Source organism: Ostrinia nubilalis, chromosome 28 (genome assembly GCF_963855985.1).
Source record: "Ostrinia nubilalis chromosome 28, ilOstNubi1.1, whole genome shotgun sequence".
Classification (NCBI taxonomy): Eukaryota; Metazoa; Arthropoda; class Insecta; order Lepidoptera; family Crambidae; genus Ostrinia; species Ostrinia nubilalis.
The window spans coordinates 2,133,283-2,156,523 of NC_087115.1; the positions used below are offsets into that span (position 1 = coordinate 2,133,283).

A 23,241-nucleotide genomic window follows, 5' to 3' on the forward strand; every position below is an offset into this window, starting at 1 on the left:
ACGCTTAAATTTAGATTTATAATTGTAATCGTGGCTCAATCCTGCGAAACTATATCCACCACAAAAGCAGCTTTGCTTGTTGGGTTGACTAAAATATTATAATTAAAAAAACTTCATTTTGAAAATATCGATAACTCCATCACACCACTACTGCAGGTACATCATTATGCCGCCTGAATAATGTATCATCACGGATGGCCTCGTTGCATGAATTACTGCTAATGAGCGGGGAATTCATTTTTTACTGACTGTGACTTCATTGAGACTTGCTGAAGTTCATAGGAAGGATCAACAAGTCTTCAAAGTTATAATTGGACGTGTAAAAGCGCTTTTTCAAAGCTAAAAATGAACTTTCCTCCCACTAGGTGGACCGACGACCTAGTGAAAGTCGCGGGAAGAGCCTGGATGCGGGCAGCGCAGGACCGGTCTTTGTGGAAATCCTTGGGGGAGGCCTTTGTCCAGCAGTGGACGTCATTTGGCTGAAACGAACGAACGAACTTCTATGATTTCAAAGAAAATCCATTGCACCAGGTGTACTGAAATGCATATTCTACTTGTCATATCTAGCTATTACTGTGCCCGCAACTTCGTACGCGTGAAAATAGTTAGAATAATAATCCCGTTTTCGAAACATTTTTCTTTACTGCTCCGCCCCTATTGGCTGTAGGGTGATGTCAGGGAGAGGCATTTTCGTTAAAGTTATACTATAGTCTATCCAATATAGCTTGATTAGAATGACGGCTGTCAAACGAATGAGACTAGTGCTGGGCATGTTTCGTACGGTTCACATAGATGTATCGATAAGTTTTAGAAAAAATGATATAAAAAAATGCACCCAATTTTTCTTCATATCTTTATTCATAAAAATGACAATTATGATTTAAATTTAAAGACAGTAAAATTTAAAATTCATGTCAAGGGTGTACAACCTAAGTCGTAGTCATTATCATCAGTGTTCTTCAGTGGTTTTTTCCTCTCGCTAGAGGGCGGTGGGCATCTCTTCTAGAGCAACGGTGCTATGAATACCCAAAAAATTTACCGGTGATTGATTTCCGATGTTTGATTATTTAAGAATGAAATGTTTTTTGGTTTTTAATAGTGAACATTTAGAAAAACGTATAACTTGACTTAAATATGTTAAAAAATTAGTTAGAAAAAAAAAGTTAAATTTGTTAAAAAATAGTTTTAATTTAATATGACATTTGTCGATATGTCCCAACACTAACATTTTTGTAACTCGAGATAACCTTGTAGAGACGTCGTTAATACTCTAGCTTGATTTTTATAATTTCGAATTACTACTTAATGGTGTAATTTAACGCTGCATTTACACGAAATTAACATTTTTATTGGAAGCACTGTCGTCGAAAATATTGTTTGTAGGTCAGACGTGAATTATTTCTTGTCCGCCAATATTTAGCTCTCATTGATCGCTACTACAAAGTTATGTCGTTACTTTTGATGGCAGCTGTCATTCTAATCAAGCTATATTGGATAGACTATAGGACGTGTAAAAGCGCTTTTTAAAAGTCTATCTTCTAAATCTGGGGGCACGGCAGTGCCCCCGCCAAGTCGAGCGCTCTGGGGGCACGGCAGTGCCCCCGCCAAGTCGAGCGCGAAGCAAACACTGCCGTACCATCCTTTACTGGAACCATTTCGCCGCATTTTCAGGCCCCTATTTGAGTACCTCTGGATAAGACTAGAACGCAGAAATTTTCGTCATCTAGTAAGCTATAATCACATACCTAAAATCCAAAATTTCAAGTCTGTTGGTCATTTAGTTCCGAAGTTAAGCGAAAGCAAAGTTTCGAATTTATGGCACTCACTCACTGATGATCATCAAAATAGAACTAGTACTTCCCATAAACTCAGAGAGCTGAAATTTGGTACAGAGTTAGGGTTTAATGGCCACATAAAGGGAAAACTATAAAAACTAGGAAAATCGAAGATCTGGAGTAACACCACATTCATAATCAATACTACTAGCGCCACACCGGCACCGTGGCGTTCGCCTGTACCGCTCACCGCTAGATGGCGCTAGCACTTTGAGCGTCGATTTTCTGCACCGCGGTGTCCAGATTTTTTTTCCTTTCTAGACCCCCCCGTCGATGAAGTTGAATGTTGTGTAATTTGAATTTGGTTGATTTCGTTTATTATATCGTGAGGTTCTATAAGGTTAAGTTATTATTAAAACAATTTTCTGATTCGTTGTCCATTTTAAAGGTCGCTGTGTTTAATATCGTAAAAAAAATGTCGATAATATTAAAGGACGACGACGTTAAATTTAATTATGCCACATTCTACAAAAAGGAGTGAAATCCCACCAAAAACATTCTGTAAAAAACTAGCCAAGTCTCGATGGAGCTGCTTGTTTATCTCTAAAAAGTAATGAAATCTAGACAAAGTCGTGCCAAGTCTATGGTTCTTTTCTGCGATTTCTTTATTATTACAGTTAATGTTGTGTGACTTGGCCGTTGAACAATCTTTATTAAGATAATCAATAATCATGCATAAGTATTATTGAAATACGCAGCTTTATTAAGCCTACAATTGACTGGTTATTTAATCAACGTTTTCCAAGTGGCAATTTTCCATCGTCAATGGGTAGCGGTTCTGGCAACAGATTGGTGCAATGGTGTCATGGAGCACCTGGTTTTGTACCCTTCAACGGCCAAGTCACACAACATTAACTGTAATAATAAAGAAATCGCAGAAAAGAACCATAGACTTGGCACGACTTTGTCTAGATTTCATTACTTTTTAGAGATAAACAAGCAGCTCCATCGAGACTTGGCTAGTTTTTTACAGAATGTTTTTGGTGGGATATATTATAACTTTCCAAAGCAGTGGTAGGGTTATTTAAAGTATGTAATCCCACCAAAAACATTCTGTAAAAAACTAGCCAAGTCTCGATGGAGCTGCTTGTTTATCTCTAAAAAGTAACGAAATCTAGACAAAGTCGTGCCAAGTCTATGGTTCTTTTCTGCGATTTCTTTATTATTACAGTTAATGTTGTGTGACTTGGCCGTTGAAGGGTACAAAACCAGGTGCTCCATGACACCATTGCACCAATCTGTTGCCAGAACCGCTACCCATTGACGATGGAAAATTGCCACTTGGAAAACGTTGATTAAATAACCAGTCAATTGTAGGCTTAATAAAGCTGCGTATTTCAATAATACTTATGCATGATTATTGATTATCTTAATAAAGATTGTTCAACGGCCAAGTCACACAACATTAACTGTAATAATAAAGAAATCGCAGAAAAGAACCATAGACTTGGCACGACTTTGTCTAGATTTCATTACTTTTTAGAGATAAACAAGCAGCTCCATCGAGACTTGGCTAGTTTTTTACAGAATGTTTTTGGTGGGATTTCACTCCTTTTTGTAGAATGTGGCATAATTAAATTTAACGTCGTCGTCCTTTAATATTATCGACATTTTTTTTACGATATTAAACACAGCGACCTTTAAAATGGACAACGAATCAGAAAATTGTTTTAATAATAACTTAACCTTATAGAACCTCACGATATAATAAACGAAATCAACCAAATTCAAATTACACAACATTCAACTTCATCGACGGGGGGGTCTAGAAAGGAAAAAAAATCTGGACACCGCGGTGCAGAAAATCGACGCTCAAAGTGCTAGCGCCATCTAGCGGTGAGCGGTACAGGCGAACGCCACGGTGCCGGTGTGGCGCTAGTAGTATTGATTATGAATGTGGTGTTACTCCAGATCTTCGATTTTCCTAGTTTTTATAGTTTTCCCTTTATGTGGCCATTAAACCCTAACTCTGTACCAAATTTCAGCTCTCTGAGTTTATGGGAAGTACTAGTTCTATTTTGATGATCATCAGTGAGTGAGTGCCATAAATTCGAAACTTTGCTTTCGCTTAACTTCGGAACTAAATGACCAACAGACTTGAAATTTTGGATTTTAGGTATGTGATTATAGCTTACTAGATGACGAAAATTTCTGCGTTCTAGTCTTATCCAGAGGTACTCAAATAGGGGCCTGAAAATGCGGCGAAATGGTTCCAGTAAAGGATGGTACGGCAGTGTTTGCTTCGCGCTCGACTTGGCGGGGGCACTGCCGTGCCCCCAGATACTAGGACGTGTAAAAGCGCTTTTTAAAAGTCTATCAGAATCTATCTAAATAATAACTCAAAGGTGATTGACTGACATAGTGATCTATCAACGCACAACCCAAACCACTGGACGAATCGGGCTGAAATTTGGCATGCAGGCAGATGTTATGGCGTAGGCAACCGCTAAGAAAGGATTTTACGAAACTCCACCCCTAAGGGGGTAAAACGGGATCCACGCACTACGAAGCCGCGGGCGGCCGCTAGTTTGTAAATAAATTAATTTTACAACGGAACTATTCCCACCTCCCGTTCCCACTGCAACTCCTGTGTAGGTATCCAAGATCTACAGCTTGACCAAAGTAATAAATATTTAGTCAACCAAAGAAAATAATAAACGAAAAATTCCTCCATTTTATCTATTAAAACCTATTAATATCGACATCAAAGAAATTCTCTCATCCGGCACAAACCGGTCGCCCAATGCTAAAACCCAAAAAAGTAATAAAAATGTCTATCGGTTCGTGAAATTTCCCCTGTGTACTAAACGGTGGAATTACATACCAATCGAGCATATTTTTTCAACGTGTTTCGTAGTTTGTATGTAAATTGGTGTTTATTTTGTAGTGAAGGGATGTTATGGATACCCGTAACTGTCACCGAAACTATCGGATTTCCGAAATAAAAAAATATCCGTAACCGAAACCGATTCAAAAGTTACGGATAAAGGCGGAGTGTAAATCTTAATATTTTTTAATATTTGTTACTTGTCTGGCATTCCCTGGCACCGTTTTACCTTTATCTTAGGTGTCGTCATAGTAGGTACATAAAGTGGCTATGTGGCAGCATTTTGCTATTTGAATTTTACATTTTTTAAATTCTAATATCCGTAACCGAAATTATCCGAAACCTTCGGATAATCCGAAATTATTTCATATCTATAACCGTAACCGAAACCGGTATAATATTATTCTAATATCCGTAACCGTACCTATCCATAACCGAAACTTAATATCCTTCGCATCCCTGGCAGAGGTAACTAGTTGAGCGCTTGTATCGCTTCAATAAAACTGGAAAATTTGAAATACAAATACAAATAAAATCTTTATTTGTGAACCTATTGAAAAGCCCTTGAAAAGGAGGCTGACTAGTGACTGAGTTTCTTGCGCTGCTTCTTCTCAGCACTGGCCCATTTATTGTCCCGAAGCAGTGGTAGGGTTAATACTAAGACATAATAAAAGTGCTTTTTAAAAGCCTATTTGCAAAAATAAATGAGGTTTATGAGTTTTTTATATGTATTCTTCCTTACTTTAGACATAGCATAGCTCATAAGCTACGTCCCCATGTGTTGTCACCTGTCATCCGCTTTTCACTGAGTCAGTCGAACCTTAACTTCGAACTCTTCCTATGTTCTTCTGATTATTTCGTTGCGGATCCAATGACAGTTTAACTTTCCCCCGAGACCTTCACTGGTTGGGTTTGGCGGTCAAGCTGTAGATCCTGGCTACACAGGAGTTGCAGTGGTGGGAACGAGAGGTGGTAGGTGGTAGACTACCTATCTAAGCTTTATTAAACTAAAAGCTGGATGAAAAACCGGGTGATCATACTGATCATGCTTTATACTATTCTGTAGACTCATCATCATCATTATTTCAGTCACAGGACGTCCACTGCTGAACATAGGCCTTCCAAATGATTTCCACATCGCCCAGTTGGTAGCGGCATTGAACTAATTTGACACAAATGATGATGATGATGGTGGTTATAATAAAAAAAATGGTGGATCCCGTTTTACCCCCTTAGGGGTGGATTTTCGTAAAATCCTTTCTTAGCGGATGCCTACGTCATAACATCTACCTGCATGCCAAATTTCAGCCCGATCCGTCCAGTGGTTTGGGCTGTGCGTTGATAGATCACACAGTCAGTCAGTCAGTCACCTTTGAGTTATATATATTTAGATTTATATAATATGCTATTTAACGAGTTCTGATCAGAAGGGGTGTGTTCGTTAGCAACTGTTTTATTACAGTAGTAATTTTGCTAGTACCTGCGGGTGAATACGGTTCAATATTTCACCAGAAACCGTCGCGTTTTTTGTTGACACTGGGAATATTCTTCTTATTAGTCAGGCACCCTTGTCAGAGTGGTCGTGGTTGCGCTGACGAGGTACATGGTGGGGTGATGTCATCTCCGAGGGTAGCTCTCCTGGGGATGTGCTTCCATTTCTGACGGTTAGAGGCGTCGTGAGTACACTGGACCATGGTGGACTCAATGGCCTTCGTGATGGCGTCTATCCAGCGCTGGGAATAAACAATAATAAAAAAAACCTTATTTACTAAACTCTCCTATTTGGGAAATTGCACAAAAAGGGATAGGTACTAGTAATATTTTTGATAATGAACAAACAAACAAGCAAAAGGTGATATATGGAATCTACTTACTTAAAGAAAGTTGTACTTATATGTATGTATTAAAGTAGGTGGTCCGTAATTTATAGAAATTGTATTACCATAGAAGAATATGTCACAGTACGCAGGCAAACAAATTATGTGAAAAGTGTTTAGAGTAAAAAATTAGGTGTTTCCCAAAAAAATATCTATGACAACAGGTTATATCCATGCGGGTAAAACCGCGGGCATAACAAATACATACTGTACCCAAACACCTAGTATCCATTCGTACAGCAAATCGATATCGGATCTCATGCCTCTGACCCAGATCCTGCAAAGCGGATTTGCCTTCATACACCCTTAAATATTTACCTGATAATCGTAAGGCAACGCCACACTAACACTACTGAGATGGCATGGTCTTAGAGGTATCCAATGCAGTACAGCTTTATCAAATCAATGAAAATAATATACGAAGTATCTTCTACTTGAAATTTTCGGTCGTTTGGTGTTGTGGTTCAGAAAGAACTCTATGCCGAGAGGTCCCGGGTTCGATTCCCGGCCGGGCAGGTTGAAGTGATGAATTTTAATTTCCGTGACGGGTCTGGGTGTTACTATGTATAATATGTATTTACAAAATTAGTAAATATTTTTTGCGCCCCCATTTGTAGTCGAGAGTCGAGTGCTCAGTCGATGTCTAAGAGTTTTCTTAGTAGATGAAATTAAAAAAAGCCACGATAGCCGAACGGTGAAGGGGTCGGACTGGCTGACTCGTGATCCGGGGAACGCGGGTTCGGTCCCCGCCGCCGCTCGACTATTGTGGCGAGCTCACTCGTGATACAAGCATATTTAGCTTAGTACGAGGGGTTAACGGGAGTATTAAAGTCCGGTCGCCGAGCAGATAGAATTTCGTACAATGACTCCAAGCTCCCATCCTTATTTTCTCGCGCGTAATTATATTACTGTCGCGACTGTGCGACGGGCGGCCGCAGTGAGTGTGCGAACGTGACAGCAATATGGACTCGCGAGCGATAAGGATGGGTAGCTTGGGGTCATTAGACGAAATTCTATGTCCTCGGCGACGGGACTTTGGTAATTTGTGCAATAACAAATTACTAATAATTTCTGGGTTTTTATCTGGGGCGTTATTGCCTACTTTTAAAGGTTGCCTTAGTGTGCTGTGTGTGTGCTTTACCTTAAAAGTCTGTGATTAACATTTCCGGATTGGAAACGGTTATGATGCAAATGCTTGAATTCGAATGGGTTTAGATGACCTCTGGGATCTTTGGAGATTTGGAACTTAATGGAATAGGCATAGAAATCGTTTTCGTTTGTTGTTTTATGTGTTTGATGGAAAGTAAAGACAACTTTGTTTGTTGTTTGTAATAAGTGATCCTACCAAGATACATCCAAAGCAGAACAAAAAAAACTTTTAAAGTTAAAGCCGGGTCCAGACCGGTGTAACGCGTAAATTCAATGTATCGTGTAATGTAATGGAAATAGTATGGGCAGCACTTTACATGTAATGCTCGTAGTGCCGTCCACACGAAGAATTCTTGTTACATTACACGCGCCTGGACAAGGCTTACGTCCGTATTCACAAGCATTACTATGAGGTCTCACAGTGCGCGTGGACGCACAGGGTGACACACGAACGAATCACTCTATTCAATGCTGTGCGTTCGATTTGCTGCTTCACTTAAGCAAGCATCGTTTGTAAATACGGGCGTTAAAAACATTAACATTTTTACTTCTTCACAATAAGACTGCCTAAATAAGTTGCACTGTTTTATTTTGGTGTTTCTTTTTTGTCAATACTAATTATTTTAGGTGTCTTTTTTCTTTGTAAAACTCGCAGCGGACCCGCCCACAAAACCGCCTGGTATGTTTCTACTTATTAAAGGCTAACGTGACTAAATGACCTTAATAATTAAAAAAATACACACGCGACCATGATTTAGGGACTCGTGAAATGCTGATAACGAGGCACGCTTTTATATCTACCCACCACGCATGGGGGGAGGGGGGTGGAATGTAGGCTCACAACGTGGGGAATGTGGTGCCGTGTGTTTTCTTGGAGGGTTGATATGAGATTATTAAAGGGATTTGATTTTAGATCTTCATAAGTAAGTTGTGTTCCGGCAGTTAGAGGTGAGATAGCCAGTTCCTCCGTGGTTGAGGATTCCGGGTGAAGCTCGCTTCCACCTTCGGCCTGATCGTCACTTACCATCAGGTGAGATACAGGCCAAGAGCTTCCTCGTTGTGGATAAAAAAATAAAAAAAGTCGACTTGGGACTTCCCAGCACTGGCCCATTTATTGTCCCGAAGCAGTGGTAGGGTTAATACTGGACGTGTAAAAGTGCTTTTTAAAAGCCTACTTGCAAAAATAAATGAGCTTTATGAGTTTTTTTTTACTTGTCTTTGCCTATTTAACGAAGTTATAACTTATATAAGTTCGCGCCATAGAAATAGACAATTTTGCTAAATATTTCAAAAAACGCGAACACCAAGCGCTCAATGTGACGTCACGGCCGCTAGGTGCGCAGTTAACTCGACCGAGTTGTAACTGTTGTAACACAAACAATGCTTGCTTAAGTGAAGCAGCAAATCGAACGCACAGCGTTGAATAGAGCTCTGTGATTGGTTCGTGTGTCACCCTGTGCGTCCACGCGCACTGTGAGACCTCATAGTAATGTTTGTGAATACATCTGAATCGGGCGTAAGTGTAGGTGTAACTTCCAACTCCTATGTTCTTCTGATTAATTTCGTTGCGGGTCCAATGACAATTTAACTTTCCCCCGTGACAAACTTGGCCTTCACTGGTTGTGTTATTGGCGGTCAAGCTGTAGATCCTGGCTACACAGGAGTTGCAGGTGGGGACGAGAGGTGGGAATAGCCCCGTTAAGTGTAGCTGTATACTGTATACCGACGCCATCCATTTGACTTCGTTCTGATTACATTATCAATGCAGGGTTGGCTCATCGAGTCCGTTGATTAAAAATTAATATTTGAAAGAATATTACGAAAGCTTTGGAATGGAACAAAAGAATTTCATTTGATACTACAATTGGATCTTAGCTATTTAATTCCAAGACAGAACTTTTTAAACACTTTATTAGTATTAGGGCATTTTCTCACAGTCCCGTTTTTTGCAGGACCCGAATTAGTAGACTGTTTTAATAAGGACTTTCTTTTATCGCAATTTAATTTCATACGAATATCCCGTTTGCAGTTCCCGCACAAAACCGTTACGTTCGAATTCGTAATCCGAATTTCAAACACACAATGTCAAAAAAAACGTATTTATTTTTGCAAATAGGCTTTTAAAAAGCACTTTTACACGTCCCAGTATAAACCCTACCACTGCTTCGGGACCATAAATGGGCCAGTGCTGAGAAGAAGCAGCGCAAGAAACTCAGTCACTATTAGTAGGTATTATCAGTAATAATTTATGTGTTTTCACATCATGACAGACCAGTTTTGCGGGATACAGTATTGCAGGATGTCCTTGAATGCTGTGGGAATGAGTCCTAACACAAACTAAGTATATTTTACTAATAAAATATTCATTAAAAAATACTTTCTCTCAAAGACCGTTTGTACCAACCGAACTTCGATGGAACATAGCCTTCTGTGAACAGAGGCTTCGGCGAAACGTGATTTCGACGAAAGATATTTCTGCGTACAGTTTTGTTATTGTTACGTTATACACTCTTCAAATGTATGTATCTATTAATTCAAAAAGAGGTTGACAAAGGTGACTGATGCCAGTTTTCACCATCAATCCCTAATTTTTAAGTGACGTGTCACTTCAAAAATAGGGATTAAAATAGGGGTGAAGTGACACGTCACTTAAAAATTAGGGATTGATGGTGAAAAACGGGCATGAGTTTCTTCCGCCACTTCTTCTCAGCACCAGTCCATATGTTGTCCCGCAGTGGTGGTAGGGCAAGCTATATTTGGGACATGTATAAGTGCCCTGGAAAGGGCTTATGTACTGAATAAATAATTTGAAACGCAAAAAACTCTCTAATTGGCTTTACCGAGTCAAAAAGTGACCTCATTTTTTCAGCGCAATGCAGTTTTCACAACTGCAATCTTAACAAGAATTTAATCTAAGTTATCTGAAAACTGTCTAGAAATAAAAATTGTATCAATCTCAATAAAATTGCAATCAGCTGACCGACTTAATTCGAGTTTTCAATAAACTAACAAAATTCTTAGACTTCTTTCCAGGGATTCCTTCTTCGTTCAAATATGCATTTTCTAAATCCGCCTTCGAGGCGAGGGTAGGGTTGGGCGGTGCGGTTTATCGATAGTCGATAAAGTTGCTATCGCTTATTTAAGTCAATTTTATTAATTTTAACGTATCGTAATACATATAATATTTAGTATTACAACAACGCTAATATTAAAAAGAAAATAAAATAAATGATTTGCTTTGATTTGAAAGTTTTTTTTTTTTTCATTTTAAGAAATAGTGCAATTATAACTTCTACATAAAACTCAATGGTACATCGTAAAAAAATATTTGGTTGTTATTTTGAACTTTGTCGCTTACTATGCCATTGATTTATTTACTCTTGACATAAGCACAAAGAGGCTAACGGGACTATTAGTAATTTGTGTCTTAACAATTACTAATAATCTTTTTTTATAAAAAAAAATTATCAAGAGTAAATAATGAATCTGGAGGACGAAACATTTGTCTAACCGACGAAGATAAAAAAAATCAGCTAAGCTTAAGTGCTTGTGTAGGGAATATTAATTATTTGGGCACTGACCGTTGTTATTTTCCAATTTAGCCGTTATTTTTTGTTTACTTTACCTTGTTCGTTCAAAACCATCGACATCTATTTATCGATACATCACAACACTACACTAAAGCCATCCTATACCTCTTTGAGAGGGAATCGGTTTCAGATGCTTTACCACAAGTTTATTGGTAAAACGTAGTGGGATTTATTTTATAAACTCGTCCCAGAATATACTGGCTTAGATCTAGATTTTAAACTAAACTTTGTCCTAGAAGCAGACTAGACACTATCAGTAACCATCATCATCATTTCAGCCACAAGACGTCCACTGCTGAACATAGGCCTCCCCCAATGATTTCCACATCGCCCGGTTGGTAGCGGCCTGCATCCAGCGCCTTCCTGCTACCTTTATGAGTTCATCCTGTGGTTGAAAACGATGATGATGATGATGATGAATTGCCCGACCAAGTTATCGGCCGACAAAAAGTCTGTAGTTTTAAATAAAAGCTTCTTATTTGGCCCATTTATTGTCCCGAAGCAGTGGTAGGGTTAATACTACAATACAAAATTTACAATACAATAAAATAAACAATAGTGACTGAGTTTCTTGCGCTGCTTCTTCTCAGCACTTGCCCATTTATTGTCCCGAAGCAGTGGTAGGGTTAATATTGGGACGTGTAAAAGTGCTTTCTAAAAGCCTATTTGCAAAAATAAATGAATTTTATGAATTTTTATTTTTTTAACTTAATGGGACGATTCTAATTTGTACGAAGAATCGGCCGATACCAAATCGGTGTAATATGCACACTTTCATACATCTCCATACTGATCAACAGCCCGACCCAACTATCGGCCAACTAAAAGTCGATGGTCTGCACCTAGGTTTAAAGTGCTTTCTAAAGCCTACTTGCAAAAATAAAATTGGTTTTAATTTTTTAAAAGCTTCAATAAATTGACTCAGCTGTGTCAGCCCTACGATCGAAGCGGCTTTTAGTCAATCGAAATTGAATTTAATATGGCTGCCGTGGATTATACCCCGCGCTGCATGATAAAATGTATTTAGAATTCTCTCTTTCACACACATCTGTGCAAATACAGTGAAATATTATGATAGTATCAGAGAAAAACATATACGCCCGTATTCACAAACATTACTATGAGGTCTCACAGTGCGCGACGACGCACAGGGTGTCACACGAACCAATCATAAAACTGTATTCAACGCTGTACGTTCGATTTGCAGCTTCACTTAAGCTAGCATCGTTTGTGGTATGTCCCCTAGATGGGGCAGAGGGCGTCCAAAACAGTCCTCCATCGCGTTCGGTCTTGAGCTTCGCGTTTGATCTTGCTCCAAGTCTTGTCGATTTCTTCGCCTCGTCTGCCAGTGCGTCGTCAAGTTTGTTTGAGGCGACCACGTTTGCGTTAACACAATGCACTCTTATGATAAGACTTTATTAATTTTGTTTTCTGTTTGTTTCAGAGCATTACCATATCTTCGTGGGTGACTTGAGTCCAGAAATTGAGACGCAGAGCCTCAGAGATGCCTTCGCGCCTTTTGGAGAAATCTCGTAAGTAATTTTTGTCATACATCATCATCATAATTTCAGCCACAGGACGTCCACTGCTGAACATAGGCCTCCCCCAATGATTTCCACATCGCCCGGTTGGCAGCGGCCTGCATCCAGCGCCTTCCTGCTACCTTTATGAGGTCGTCGGTCCACCTTATGGGTGGCATTTTGCGGTACGTGGCCTCCATTCTAGAACCTTGCTGCCCAAATAATCTTATATTTCAATTATTAGATGTATTTTTTATGAAATCCATATCTCAAATTACCAGTTTCTTGAATAAATAAAATCTTTGATGGCAGCTACAAAACACAAAATAAAAATCTAATCCCCAAAATGGTGACTATAAAAGAAGTCTTGGAAACGGAAGAACTGGCCAAGTGTAAGACACGGCAGGGTTCCGTAATCGTGATGAAAAATGAATTTATTCAATCCTTCAATACTTAAATATTCTTACTAATTTCAGTCCCAAACTAAGGAAAACTTGTATAATACTACTAGCTTTTTCCCGCGAAATTTAGTATGTCACAGATCGTCTTAAATTATAGCATATACCTATGTTATTCTGGGGCATAAACAACAATACTGTAAAATTTCATCAAAATCCGTTCAGTAGTTTTTGCGTGAAAGAGTAACAAACATGTTAAAATCCAGACATCCATACAAACTTTCGCATTTATAATATTAGTAGGATGGGTAATGGGACTATTCCCACCTCGCATTCCCACCGCTGCAACTCCTGTGTAGCCAGGATCTACGGCTTGACCGCCAATAACCCAACCAGTGAAGGCCAAGTTTGTCCCGGGGGAAAGTTTAGCTGTCATTGGACCCGCAATGAAATTATTCAGAAGAACATAGGAGGACATCGAAGTGCAATACGTACCAGACTAGGGCTCCACCGGTCTCCGGTCCACTGCTGGCTTGAAGCCCCCAAGAAGCGTCAAATAGCATGATCTCTCGCCATTTCCATCCATCCTCTCCCAGCTATGTTCTTGAGATCGTCAGTCTATCGAGCAAAATTAGGTATACCCGTTTTACAGAACATTGTACGTTTTTTCAAATAAATAACGAAAAAATGTGATTGTGGTATAAATTGGTCATACATTGGCACTTTTTATGCTTATGACGAATACTGCAACAGCAGGGACCTTGGAAAAGTGTGTCGAATCGACATTCAGGCAAATTATATCGTGGGTTCAATTCCCGCCTTAGGCAGTTCGATTTTTTCAAGTTATTTTCAAATTAATATACATTTATTGCATTCTCTACTTAATTACATAGAAACATAGATTAATCATATTTGACCTACTATTTAATTTTTGTAACTTTGGACCATACAAAAGTGTGTCGAATTGGCTTTTTTGCAAATAAAATTAATTAATTATGTTCTATCTAATATAACATGGGTGTTTTACATAATATAGGTACATAATATTATATTAATCATATTTTAATGTTTATCTGTCAAATAGCTAATCGTAAACCAATATTTTCCTACAGAACCAAAGTACATGGCTCCCATTAAACAAAAAGTAGGATTCCTTGTTTGGCTGCCGGCCAGTGGGCCGCGGCCTGACTGAGAGCGTGAAATATAACCGCTTTTTAACAATTTATGGGAATCCATGGTGTTTCGTTGTAAGTAACGATGGGGGCTATAATTTAGCTCGGCTTAAGCTTTGGATTTAGGGCGCTGAAACAATAAACCGTTTCTCGTCTCTGGCTTTAAGGACGTAGCACACTTTTCAACCCAGAAAGGGATCGTAACCGTATCAATTCGAGGCGGTCGTCGTTTCAGCCGAAAGACGTCCACTTCTGGACAAAGGCCTCCCCCAAGGATTTCCACAAAGACCGGTCCTGCGCCGCTCGCATCCAGGTGCCTCCCGCGACCTTCACCAGATCGTCGGTCCACCTAGTGAGAGGCCTGCCTGCCTGGCTCGTGGTCGCCACTCAAGAAATTTCCTGCCCCAGCGGCCGTCAGCTCTACGAGCTATGTGCCCTGCCCACTGCCACTTGATTTTAGCAATTCTGCGGGCTATGTCAGTCACTCTTGTTCTTCTTCGGATTTCCTTATTTCTGATTCGATCACGCAGGGAAACTCCGAGGCGGTCAGTATTATTTAACTCCATACTGCAACTCACACTTATCCACACCGTAACGTAAACGCCTCGCCTCGTGGTTGACAGCGCGCGAAAGGCGGTGACAGCTCACGAAAGGCAATACGGTGTTGATCCCTTTCCGAGTTGATAAGTCTGCACACACAATAATGACCCACAGTTCAGGCGGTTTTTCAAAAAACTCAGGGAGAGAAGGTCAAACGGGACTATTCTCACCTCTCGTTCTTACCGCTGCGACTCCTATGTAGCCAGGATCTACAGCTCGACCGTCAGTCAACCCAACCAGTGAAGGTCAAGTTTGTCCCGGGGGAAAGTTAAATTGTCATTGGACTTGCAACGAAATTAATCAGAAGAACATAGGAGTTCGAAGAAGGTTCGACTTCCCTCCAGTGCAAAGCGGATGACGGTGACAGACAAGACAATGGTTAAGAAACCTTAAGAAAAGATATACTTACACCATTAATAGTTGGGGAGAGACGGACAGTCATTTATTGCCATATTTTTCTTCCACCAACGTTTTCCGCTGCCGCTCATGAACCCGCTCTCACTCACGCCCCGTCTTTGAGTTACTAGCTGCTTGAGTGCGGAGTTGTCAGCCAAAAACTGGCGTGTCCGATGCACTTTATGGATGACCAAGATTTCGGATATTAAATTTTATGCAGAGGTTTTAGATTTAAAACTATAGGCGTTGTGGAATTTCAAGCCAAAACGTCTGTGAGGCAAAAGTGGAGGACACTTATGTACCTACCTACTTCTGATCAATTTCGTTGTGGGTCCAATGACAGTTTAACTTTCCCCCGGGACAAACTTGACCTTCACTGGTTGGGTTATTGGCGGCCAAGCTGTAGATCCTGGCTACACAGGAGTTGCAGCGGTGGGGACGAGAGGTGGGAATACTTAGTGTGTAGGTACTGTAGGTACTCAGTAAGAAAATTAATAATTGAAACCTGAAAGAAAACTCTTACTCCAATAAGTTTCAAGCAAGATTGAAGCTTATGATTGGTTGAATGTCAACATTTAGACCAATCACAGACCACATCACTTACTTTTTTTATAGGCATACAAAGGCCCATTTCAGGGCACTTTTACACGTCAGAAATATTATACTCGTAGCTCGCCCTGCCACCATTTTGGGACAGTGGGCATAAGTGCCAAATTGTTGGTCAAAACTGAATAAAATATTTTTGATTTTGATTTTTTGATCATATCAGCTGGTGCTAAGAAGTAGAGAGGAAAATGTGAATTTACAAGAATGCAAGTGATGTTTTATAAATACCAAAATAAATGACACCAAATCGCACTATGACCCAGGATTTCATACCTTCTATATTCTAATACTACCTACTTACTATTTAGCACGCGAATCAGGCGATATCGATAAAAAGACCATCGACTACACGAACATCACTGTTTTAAACTCCGTCATTTGTCTTGAGTATTATTCGTATTTTTTTTACCCCAAAATAATATTTTCTTTATCTTCCTGCGGTTTCTCTAGCATTAAATATTTGATGTCGCAGCCAACTTTGAATAATCTGAAAGAGACAAAAGTATGTTTTTTTGTTTCGCAAAATAAACGAGAAGTTTCTGTGGGAACTAGGCTTTGTTGTTTTACACGTGGCTTTTTTTCTAGCTTAGAACTCGGTGTGGGACGAAATCTATACTAATATTATAAATGCGAAAGTAACTCTGTCTGTCTGTCTGTCTTGTTTTCACGCCTAAACCACTGAACCGATTTTGATTAAATTTGGCATAGAGATAGTTTGAGTCCCGGGAAAGGACATAGATTTTATCCCGGTTTTTGAAACAGGGACGCGCGCGATAAATTTTTTCTGTGACAGACAAAATTCCACGCTAGCGAAGCCGAGGGCGAATAGCTAGTACCTACATAATAATATTAAACACGCATACTACTAAACGTGATCCGGCAAAAAACAGTTCCTGCAAAAAACGGGATGACTCCATGGGAACAAACCCTTATAGTGCGACAAGACTATTTGTACGTGGGGAGATTGAGAATGTCATCCGAAGGAAGTAATGACTTCGAACTCCTATGTTCTTCTGATTAATTTCGTTGCGGGTCCAATGACAGTTTAACTTTCCCCCGGGACAAACTTGACCTTCACTGGTTGGGTTATTGGCGGTCAAGCTGTAAATCCTGGCTACACAGGAGTTGCAGCGGTGGCAACGAGAGGTGGGAATATTCCCGTATTATTACTGAAGTTTAATATTTATCAAATAAAACCGTTATTCAACTTGGAAACCGACAGCTCTCTCCATAATAGCTCTAAAAAGCCTACAAATTGTGCTAGTGATGTGAATAAATTATCGATTGTGGAACACAGATATTTAAAATATATTTTCATCGATCACATTAACTTAATCATGAACAATCATCATCATCATCAACAACCTTTTACAGTCCACTGCTGGACTATGCTATGAGCCTCCTTTAGTTTACTTTAGTGGAGGGTTTTGCCATAATCTCATCATATCAGCCATAGGATATCCACTGCTAAACATAGGCCTCCCCCAATGATTTCCACAATGATCGGTTGGTAGCAGCCTGCATCCAGCGCCTTCCTGCTACCTTTATGAGGTCGTCGGTCCACCTACGTCGTCGGATGTCCACTGTAGAACCCAAACACCAGCCGCTATGTTATCCCGAAGTGGTGGTAGGGCAAGCTATATTTGGGTCGTATAATAATATGTGTCCTGAAAAGGGTCAACACATTAATAAAGAATCGGAATTAACTAATAGTTTAATCGGTATATAATCGATTTGAATCTCGATTTTAAATATCCATTTTCTGGCATGTCACATCACTAAATTGCGTTTGCTTATCAACAGCAAGCATTCTCCGTCGTAAACTTTTATGTACCCTCATTAAAAAACGACCCTTGTAGTTAGAGAGAGATAGCGCCATCTTTTCAACGACACAGAAAGGGACAGACAGTTTTTTCAGCTGAATTATTCTGGTTTACGGGAAATGGAGTGAAAATGCTGCGTTGATATTTTTCGGTTTAAATTGATACTTTTATGAAGGATCTATGTTAGTTTTACTAGTTTTTGTCCACGTGTTCGTCCGCATGAAATTCAGTTTGTTAGAGAAACTTACTTGTCACTTATCGTTGTTAGTAAACTATCAATTCAATAAGTATTATCACCAATCATTTACTACTAGTAATATTATATTATAAATTACATGTATTTCTGCAATAATGCAGTTTTTACGTTGCACATTATAACTAGTTAAATTATTGAGGAAGGTTATTAGGCTATAATAACATCACGCTAAGTAGGTACGATCAATAGAAGAGGAGTATCAACAATGAAAATGCTACAAAACAGGAAACAAAATGTTCAATCTATTTTCGCAAGTAGACAAAGTGGCGGCTACAGCTGTAGACTAAGATAGGCCATCCTTCATACTTTCTACCAAATAATATTTTAGGGCAGAAAAGTTCTCCAGTAACGATCACGAGCCGGTATACGTAGTGTGGGCTACGTGGGCCGACGATCTGGTAAAGGTCGCGGGAGGCAGGACCGGTCGTTGTTAAATCCTTGGGGGAGGCCTTTGTCCAGCAGTGGACGTTATTAATTTGTCTAAAACTTCAAGAAGGATAGGTTATACGTCATTGTTCAAGGGTTTGGAACTGCTACCGTTTTTTAATTAGCATCTAATAATATATTTTTTTTTTGTTTCAGGGACTGCAGAGTAGTGCGGGACCCGCAGACTCTAAAATCCAAGGGCTACGGGTTCGTGTCGTTTTTGAAGAAATCGGTAAGTAAAATCCAACCATACTTTATCATTGTGAAAATCTTTCTGTCTCACCTTTTCAGTCTTACCTACCAGTACATCCGTATTCACAAACATTACTATGAGGTCTCACAGTGCGCGTGGACCCAGTAATGAATGATCCCGCAGAACTGGACTGTCGTGACAAAACACAAATGTTCAGAAATTCGATTTCCAAATTCAAACGGATATTTCTTTTTACGGGACACTGCAAACGGTTGTTCGTGTGAACATTAAAACAATCCTACAAAAAACAGTTCCTGCTAAAAACGGGATGTCTCTTTAGAAAAAAGTCCTACCCATTAGGCCAATCGTCAAAAATCAAAAATACGGCTGTTAAAATAATTTCATAGCATATAACTTGATACTACATTCGCGGGCTGCGTTAATTTGTAGATGTCTCTTTAGGACTTTTTACATTAGACCAATCGTCAAAAATCAACAGTACGGCTATTAAAATAATTTCATAGCATATAACTTGATACTACATTCGCGAGCTGCATTAATTTGTAATCTAGGTTAACTGTAACAAGTAGTGATGGGACAGTACGCTCTATGGGACGTCCCGTTTCAACAAGTGTCACGACTTAACATGCTGGTTATTTAATTTTATTTATTAGGACAACCAACAAGACAAACGCGCATACATGGAATTACTATAACTAAAAGTGCTTAGAACTGGTTATGGCAAACTATGGATAGTTGGACCCGATTCTAATTGGTATGAAAAATCGACTGATACTAATATTGTGCGCATTTTCATACCTACTGTCCATTTATTAACAGCCCACCCAAATATCAGCCGACAAAAAGTGTGTAGTCTGCGGCTATGGTTGGCTATGGCTATTAATGGATCACTTTATTGTCCCAGTTAGCTATGGCTAATGGATCACTTTCTCAGAAGCTAGTAGTGGTATTAAGTTGAAATTACATAATTTTTGACGTTAATTTTAGCACAATGAAACTGTAAAATCAAGCTATGTCAACGCATTTAAAAATATGGACATTTGAGACATGTTATCCAAAACTTAGCAGAATCAAAACCTGTAGGGTGCTTCCCAAGGACGTAGAATCAATGGAATTGCCAAACTTTGGTGGCAGTGGGCGAGGCACTTAGCTCGTAAAGCTGATGACCGCTGGGGCAGAAAAGCTCTCAAGTGTTGACCACGAGCCGGAAGACGTAGTATGAGCAGGCTTCCCACTAGGTGGACCGACGATCTGATGAAGGTCGCGGGTAGCACCTGGATGCGGGCAGCGCAGGACCGGTCGTTTTAGAAATCCTTGGGGGAGGTCTTTGTCCAGCAGTGGACGTCATTTGGCTGAAACGAACGATAGACTCACCTACCCACAATTACGTTGAATGTCCCATCAGTAAAATTGTTTCTACAACTGTCCCACTTAGCGCTCAGCGTCCCGCACTACGTTTAAATGAATTTTTAATATGTTCGTAATGTAAAAAGCGGTTTTCATTTCCCTGTAGCATTTTTATTGATTAACAACGCAAATGTTGGCTGGCAGCTCGCTAACGATGTAGCATGTAAATTAGTTTATTTATGTCTTTAGAAAATGTATTTTAGCAGTTACTAATTTAGTCCTGCTAACCCCTCGTACTTACTAAAGTTTACTAACTACTAATAAGGGCTTGTACCCACACAAAACTGGAACGAGCCCGTATGTTTACCTATGTCTGGATTTTCGATACTTTACCCACGTGATCTTTGTTTTTTATCGTCAAAAACCATGAAAAGCTCGCTCTTTCACCCCTCTATTATGGGAGCCATTTTAAAATTCAATTTCTCAAGTTTGCCTAAATTATTGAATCTGTTTTTTTATCATTTTATGTTGTCCACATATACACATAGTGACCTTATTTAATAGTTGATGAAATGAGATAAAATTTAAAACCAGTTGGTTATAATAAGCTCACTTAACTTTGTAACCACAAAAAAATATAAACAAAAACCTTCGATTTTTCTTCTAAGTTCGCAATATCTGTAATTACAAATAAACCTGAAATTGTCACCCTTATTCATGCTGATTATTTAGAGACAAAATCTTATCTTATTTTTTAGTAGATTATTTTCTCAAATATTTTATCATCATCATCATCTCAGCCATAGGACGTCCACTGCTGAACATAGGCCTCCCCCAATGCCCATTAGGGGGGAAAATTGCCCATACTCGCTACGCTTGGCAAGTATCTTATGCTCAAACTCTGTTGTTACAGGAGGCGGAGGCAGCCATTACCTCCATGAATGGCCAGTGGCTGGGATCCAGGTCCATCCGCACCAATTGGGCCACCAGGAAACCACCAGCGCCGAAGAATGAATGTGAGTACATTAATGAAACCTGGTTTCTAACTTACTTACTTAAGGTCCCCTAGATGGGGCAGAGGGCGTCCACAACAGTCCTCCATCGCGTTCAGTCTTGAGCTTCGCGTTTGATCTCGCTCCAAGTCTTGCCGATCTTCTTCGCCTCGTCTGCCACAGTGCGCCGCCAAGTTTTCTTGAGGCGGCCAACTTGTTGACACAGAAAATGATAATCTGATAACTTTGTCAAAAATCTATCGGGATTTTTGTTCAATTTTAACCCTTAAGGACTACTTTTCGATAGTACTATTTACTTGTAACTTTTAAAAAGTAGACTATATATATCGTCAATTGCAGGTTGAGTTAAATATGCAGTTTTTCTTAGTTTTTTCTGCTCTTTCGAATGGAATATTTGCTACAATATGAGATCTAAGCAAAGCTCTATACACTCTATAGGCTATGGTTAATGGACAACGGATGTTAACATACTTAAATTATTTTTTATATTCCGAATAATAACATAGGTACATTCAAAAGTCTACAAAAGGCCCGGACATTTCAGAACATTTCCTTACAAAATGTAAGTCAGCGTGTCCGGAACTTCGGACACCGGACAAAAGGCCGAAAGTTCGGACAGGTCTATACAAATGCGGACAGATTGTAATGTTTTCCTACAAAGGACATGTTGTCGAATTATGTAGAGTCTACATTGTAGACTAACAAATCTAAAAATATCTCCAAGATAATAAAAATATTTATAATGTATTTTAAAATCTATACAGTGTCTGGTCACCGGTGTCCGACCCGTTAGGGCGCAGTAATAATAATAATATGATCAATTTTATCGACAAATCTACTGGAATAAAAAATTTTAAAAATCAAGACTGTCGCCCTTAATTATTCACAAACGATGAGTCCCGTACATGTTTTCGAAAACCATTTCACTTTTATAATTTTCACCGAATGAACTGTAGACCAATACACGTTTGACCAACGCATCGTTTAAGTTGACCGTAAAACCATTGACATCATGTACAATTTCTTACTCCTTTTTTGACCGCAGAAATCATTGATCAAGGAATATAACAAAAAGGCAAGTTTATAAAAATAATTATTTTTTAATATTTATAAAGTAACAACATACATTAACAAGACTTTTTCATATGTATTTTTAAATCATATAATCAACTTTTCGTAATAATATGATATCTTATTTTTTTAACAAAAAAAAATCAATACTCTTGATTTCTTCATTATGTTCTAGTATTTATTTAAATATTTATAAGTAAAGCGGCAAATCGAACGAATAGAGCTCTGTGATAGGTTTGTGTGTCACCCTGTGCGTCCACGCGCACTGTGAGACCTCATAGTAATGTTTGTGAATTCGGGCGTGTATGTATTCACTAATAAATCACTCCAAGCTATATTTTCACACTAGCGGCCGCCCGCGACTTCGTACGCGTGGATCCCGTTTTACCCCCTTAGAGTTGGAGTTTCGGTAAATCCTTTCTTAGCGGATGCCTACGTCATAACATCTATCTGCATGCCAAATTTCATCCCGATCCGTCCAGTGGTTTGGGCTGTGCGTTGATAGATCACTATGTCAGTCAGACAGGCAGTTAGTCAGTCACCTTTGAGTTACATATAATTTTAGATGATGGCACTCAAGAATCGTCGCTAGATAAATATTGTTTTTAAAGCACGAGTAGGTAATATCACAGTAATATCTTATTCCTTGTTCTGTGGAACTAAACAAATTCAAACGAATTCAAGAAGTGCCACAATAAAGCTACGTACAGCAAGTCCACCCATTTTATTGTGTAAGTAGTTATTTTTCTCTATACAGGGTGTCCTAAACCAGCACTGTTGTGTTCCGGCAGTTAGAGGTAAGATAGCCAGTTCCTCCGTGGTTGAGGATTCCGAGTGAAGCTCGCTTCCACCTTCGGCCTGATCATTACTTACCATCAGGTGAGATACAGGCCAAGAGCTTCCGCGTTGTGGATAAAAAAAACTAACTGACTCTTCAGCTTTATAATATTAGTAGTATAGTTGGACAGGCACTTCTGTTTCCACTTTGACTGTGTAACGAATTAGTACACAGGATTAAAATTCATAAAGCAGTAAGATTAAAGGCGCTTTCCCTCTGTTCTGTGAATATTAAAATTTAATTGGAAGAGAGGCCATTCATAAGAAGTGGATATTGCGTTAGT

At 39.3% G+C, this 23,241-nt stretch overlaps 1 protein-coding gene across 1 annotated transcript in view; it reads left to right on the plus strand.

Moving 5' to 3' along the window:
- LOC135085348 (cytotoxic granule associated RNA binding protein TIA1) overlaps positions 1-23,241 on the plus strand; it is an 82,685-nt gene that overhangs the window by 46,582 nt on the left and 12,862 nt on the right. Inside the window, exons 2-4 of the mRNA XM_063980135.1 lie at positions 12,723-12,810; positions 18,632-18,707; positions 20,950-21,052. Of these exons, the coding sequence (XP_063836205.1) occupies positions 12,723-12,810; positions 18,632-18,707; positions 20,950-21,052 (267 nt within the window). The remainder of the gene's footprint in view (positions 1-12,722; positions 12,811-18,631; positions 18,708-20,949; positions 21,053-23,241) is intronic.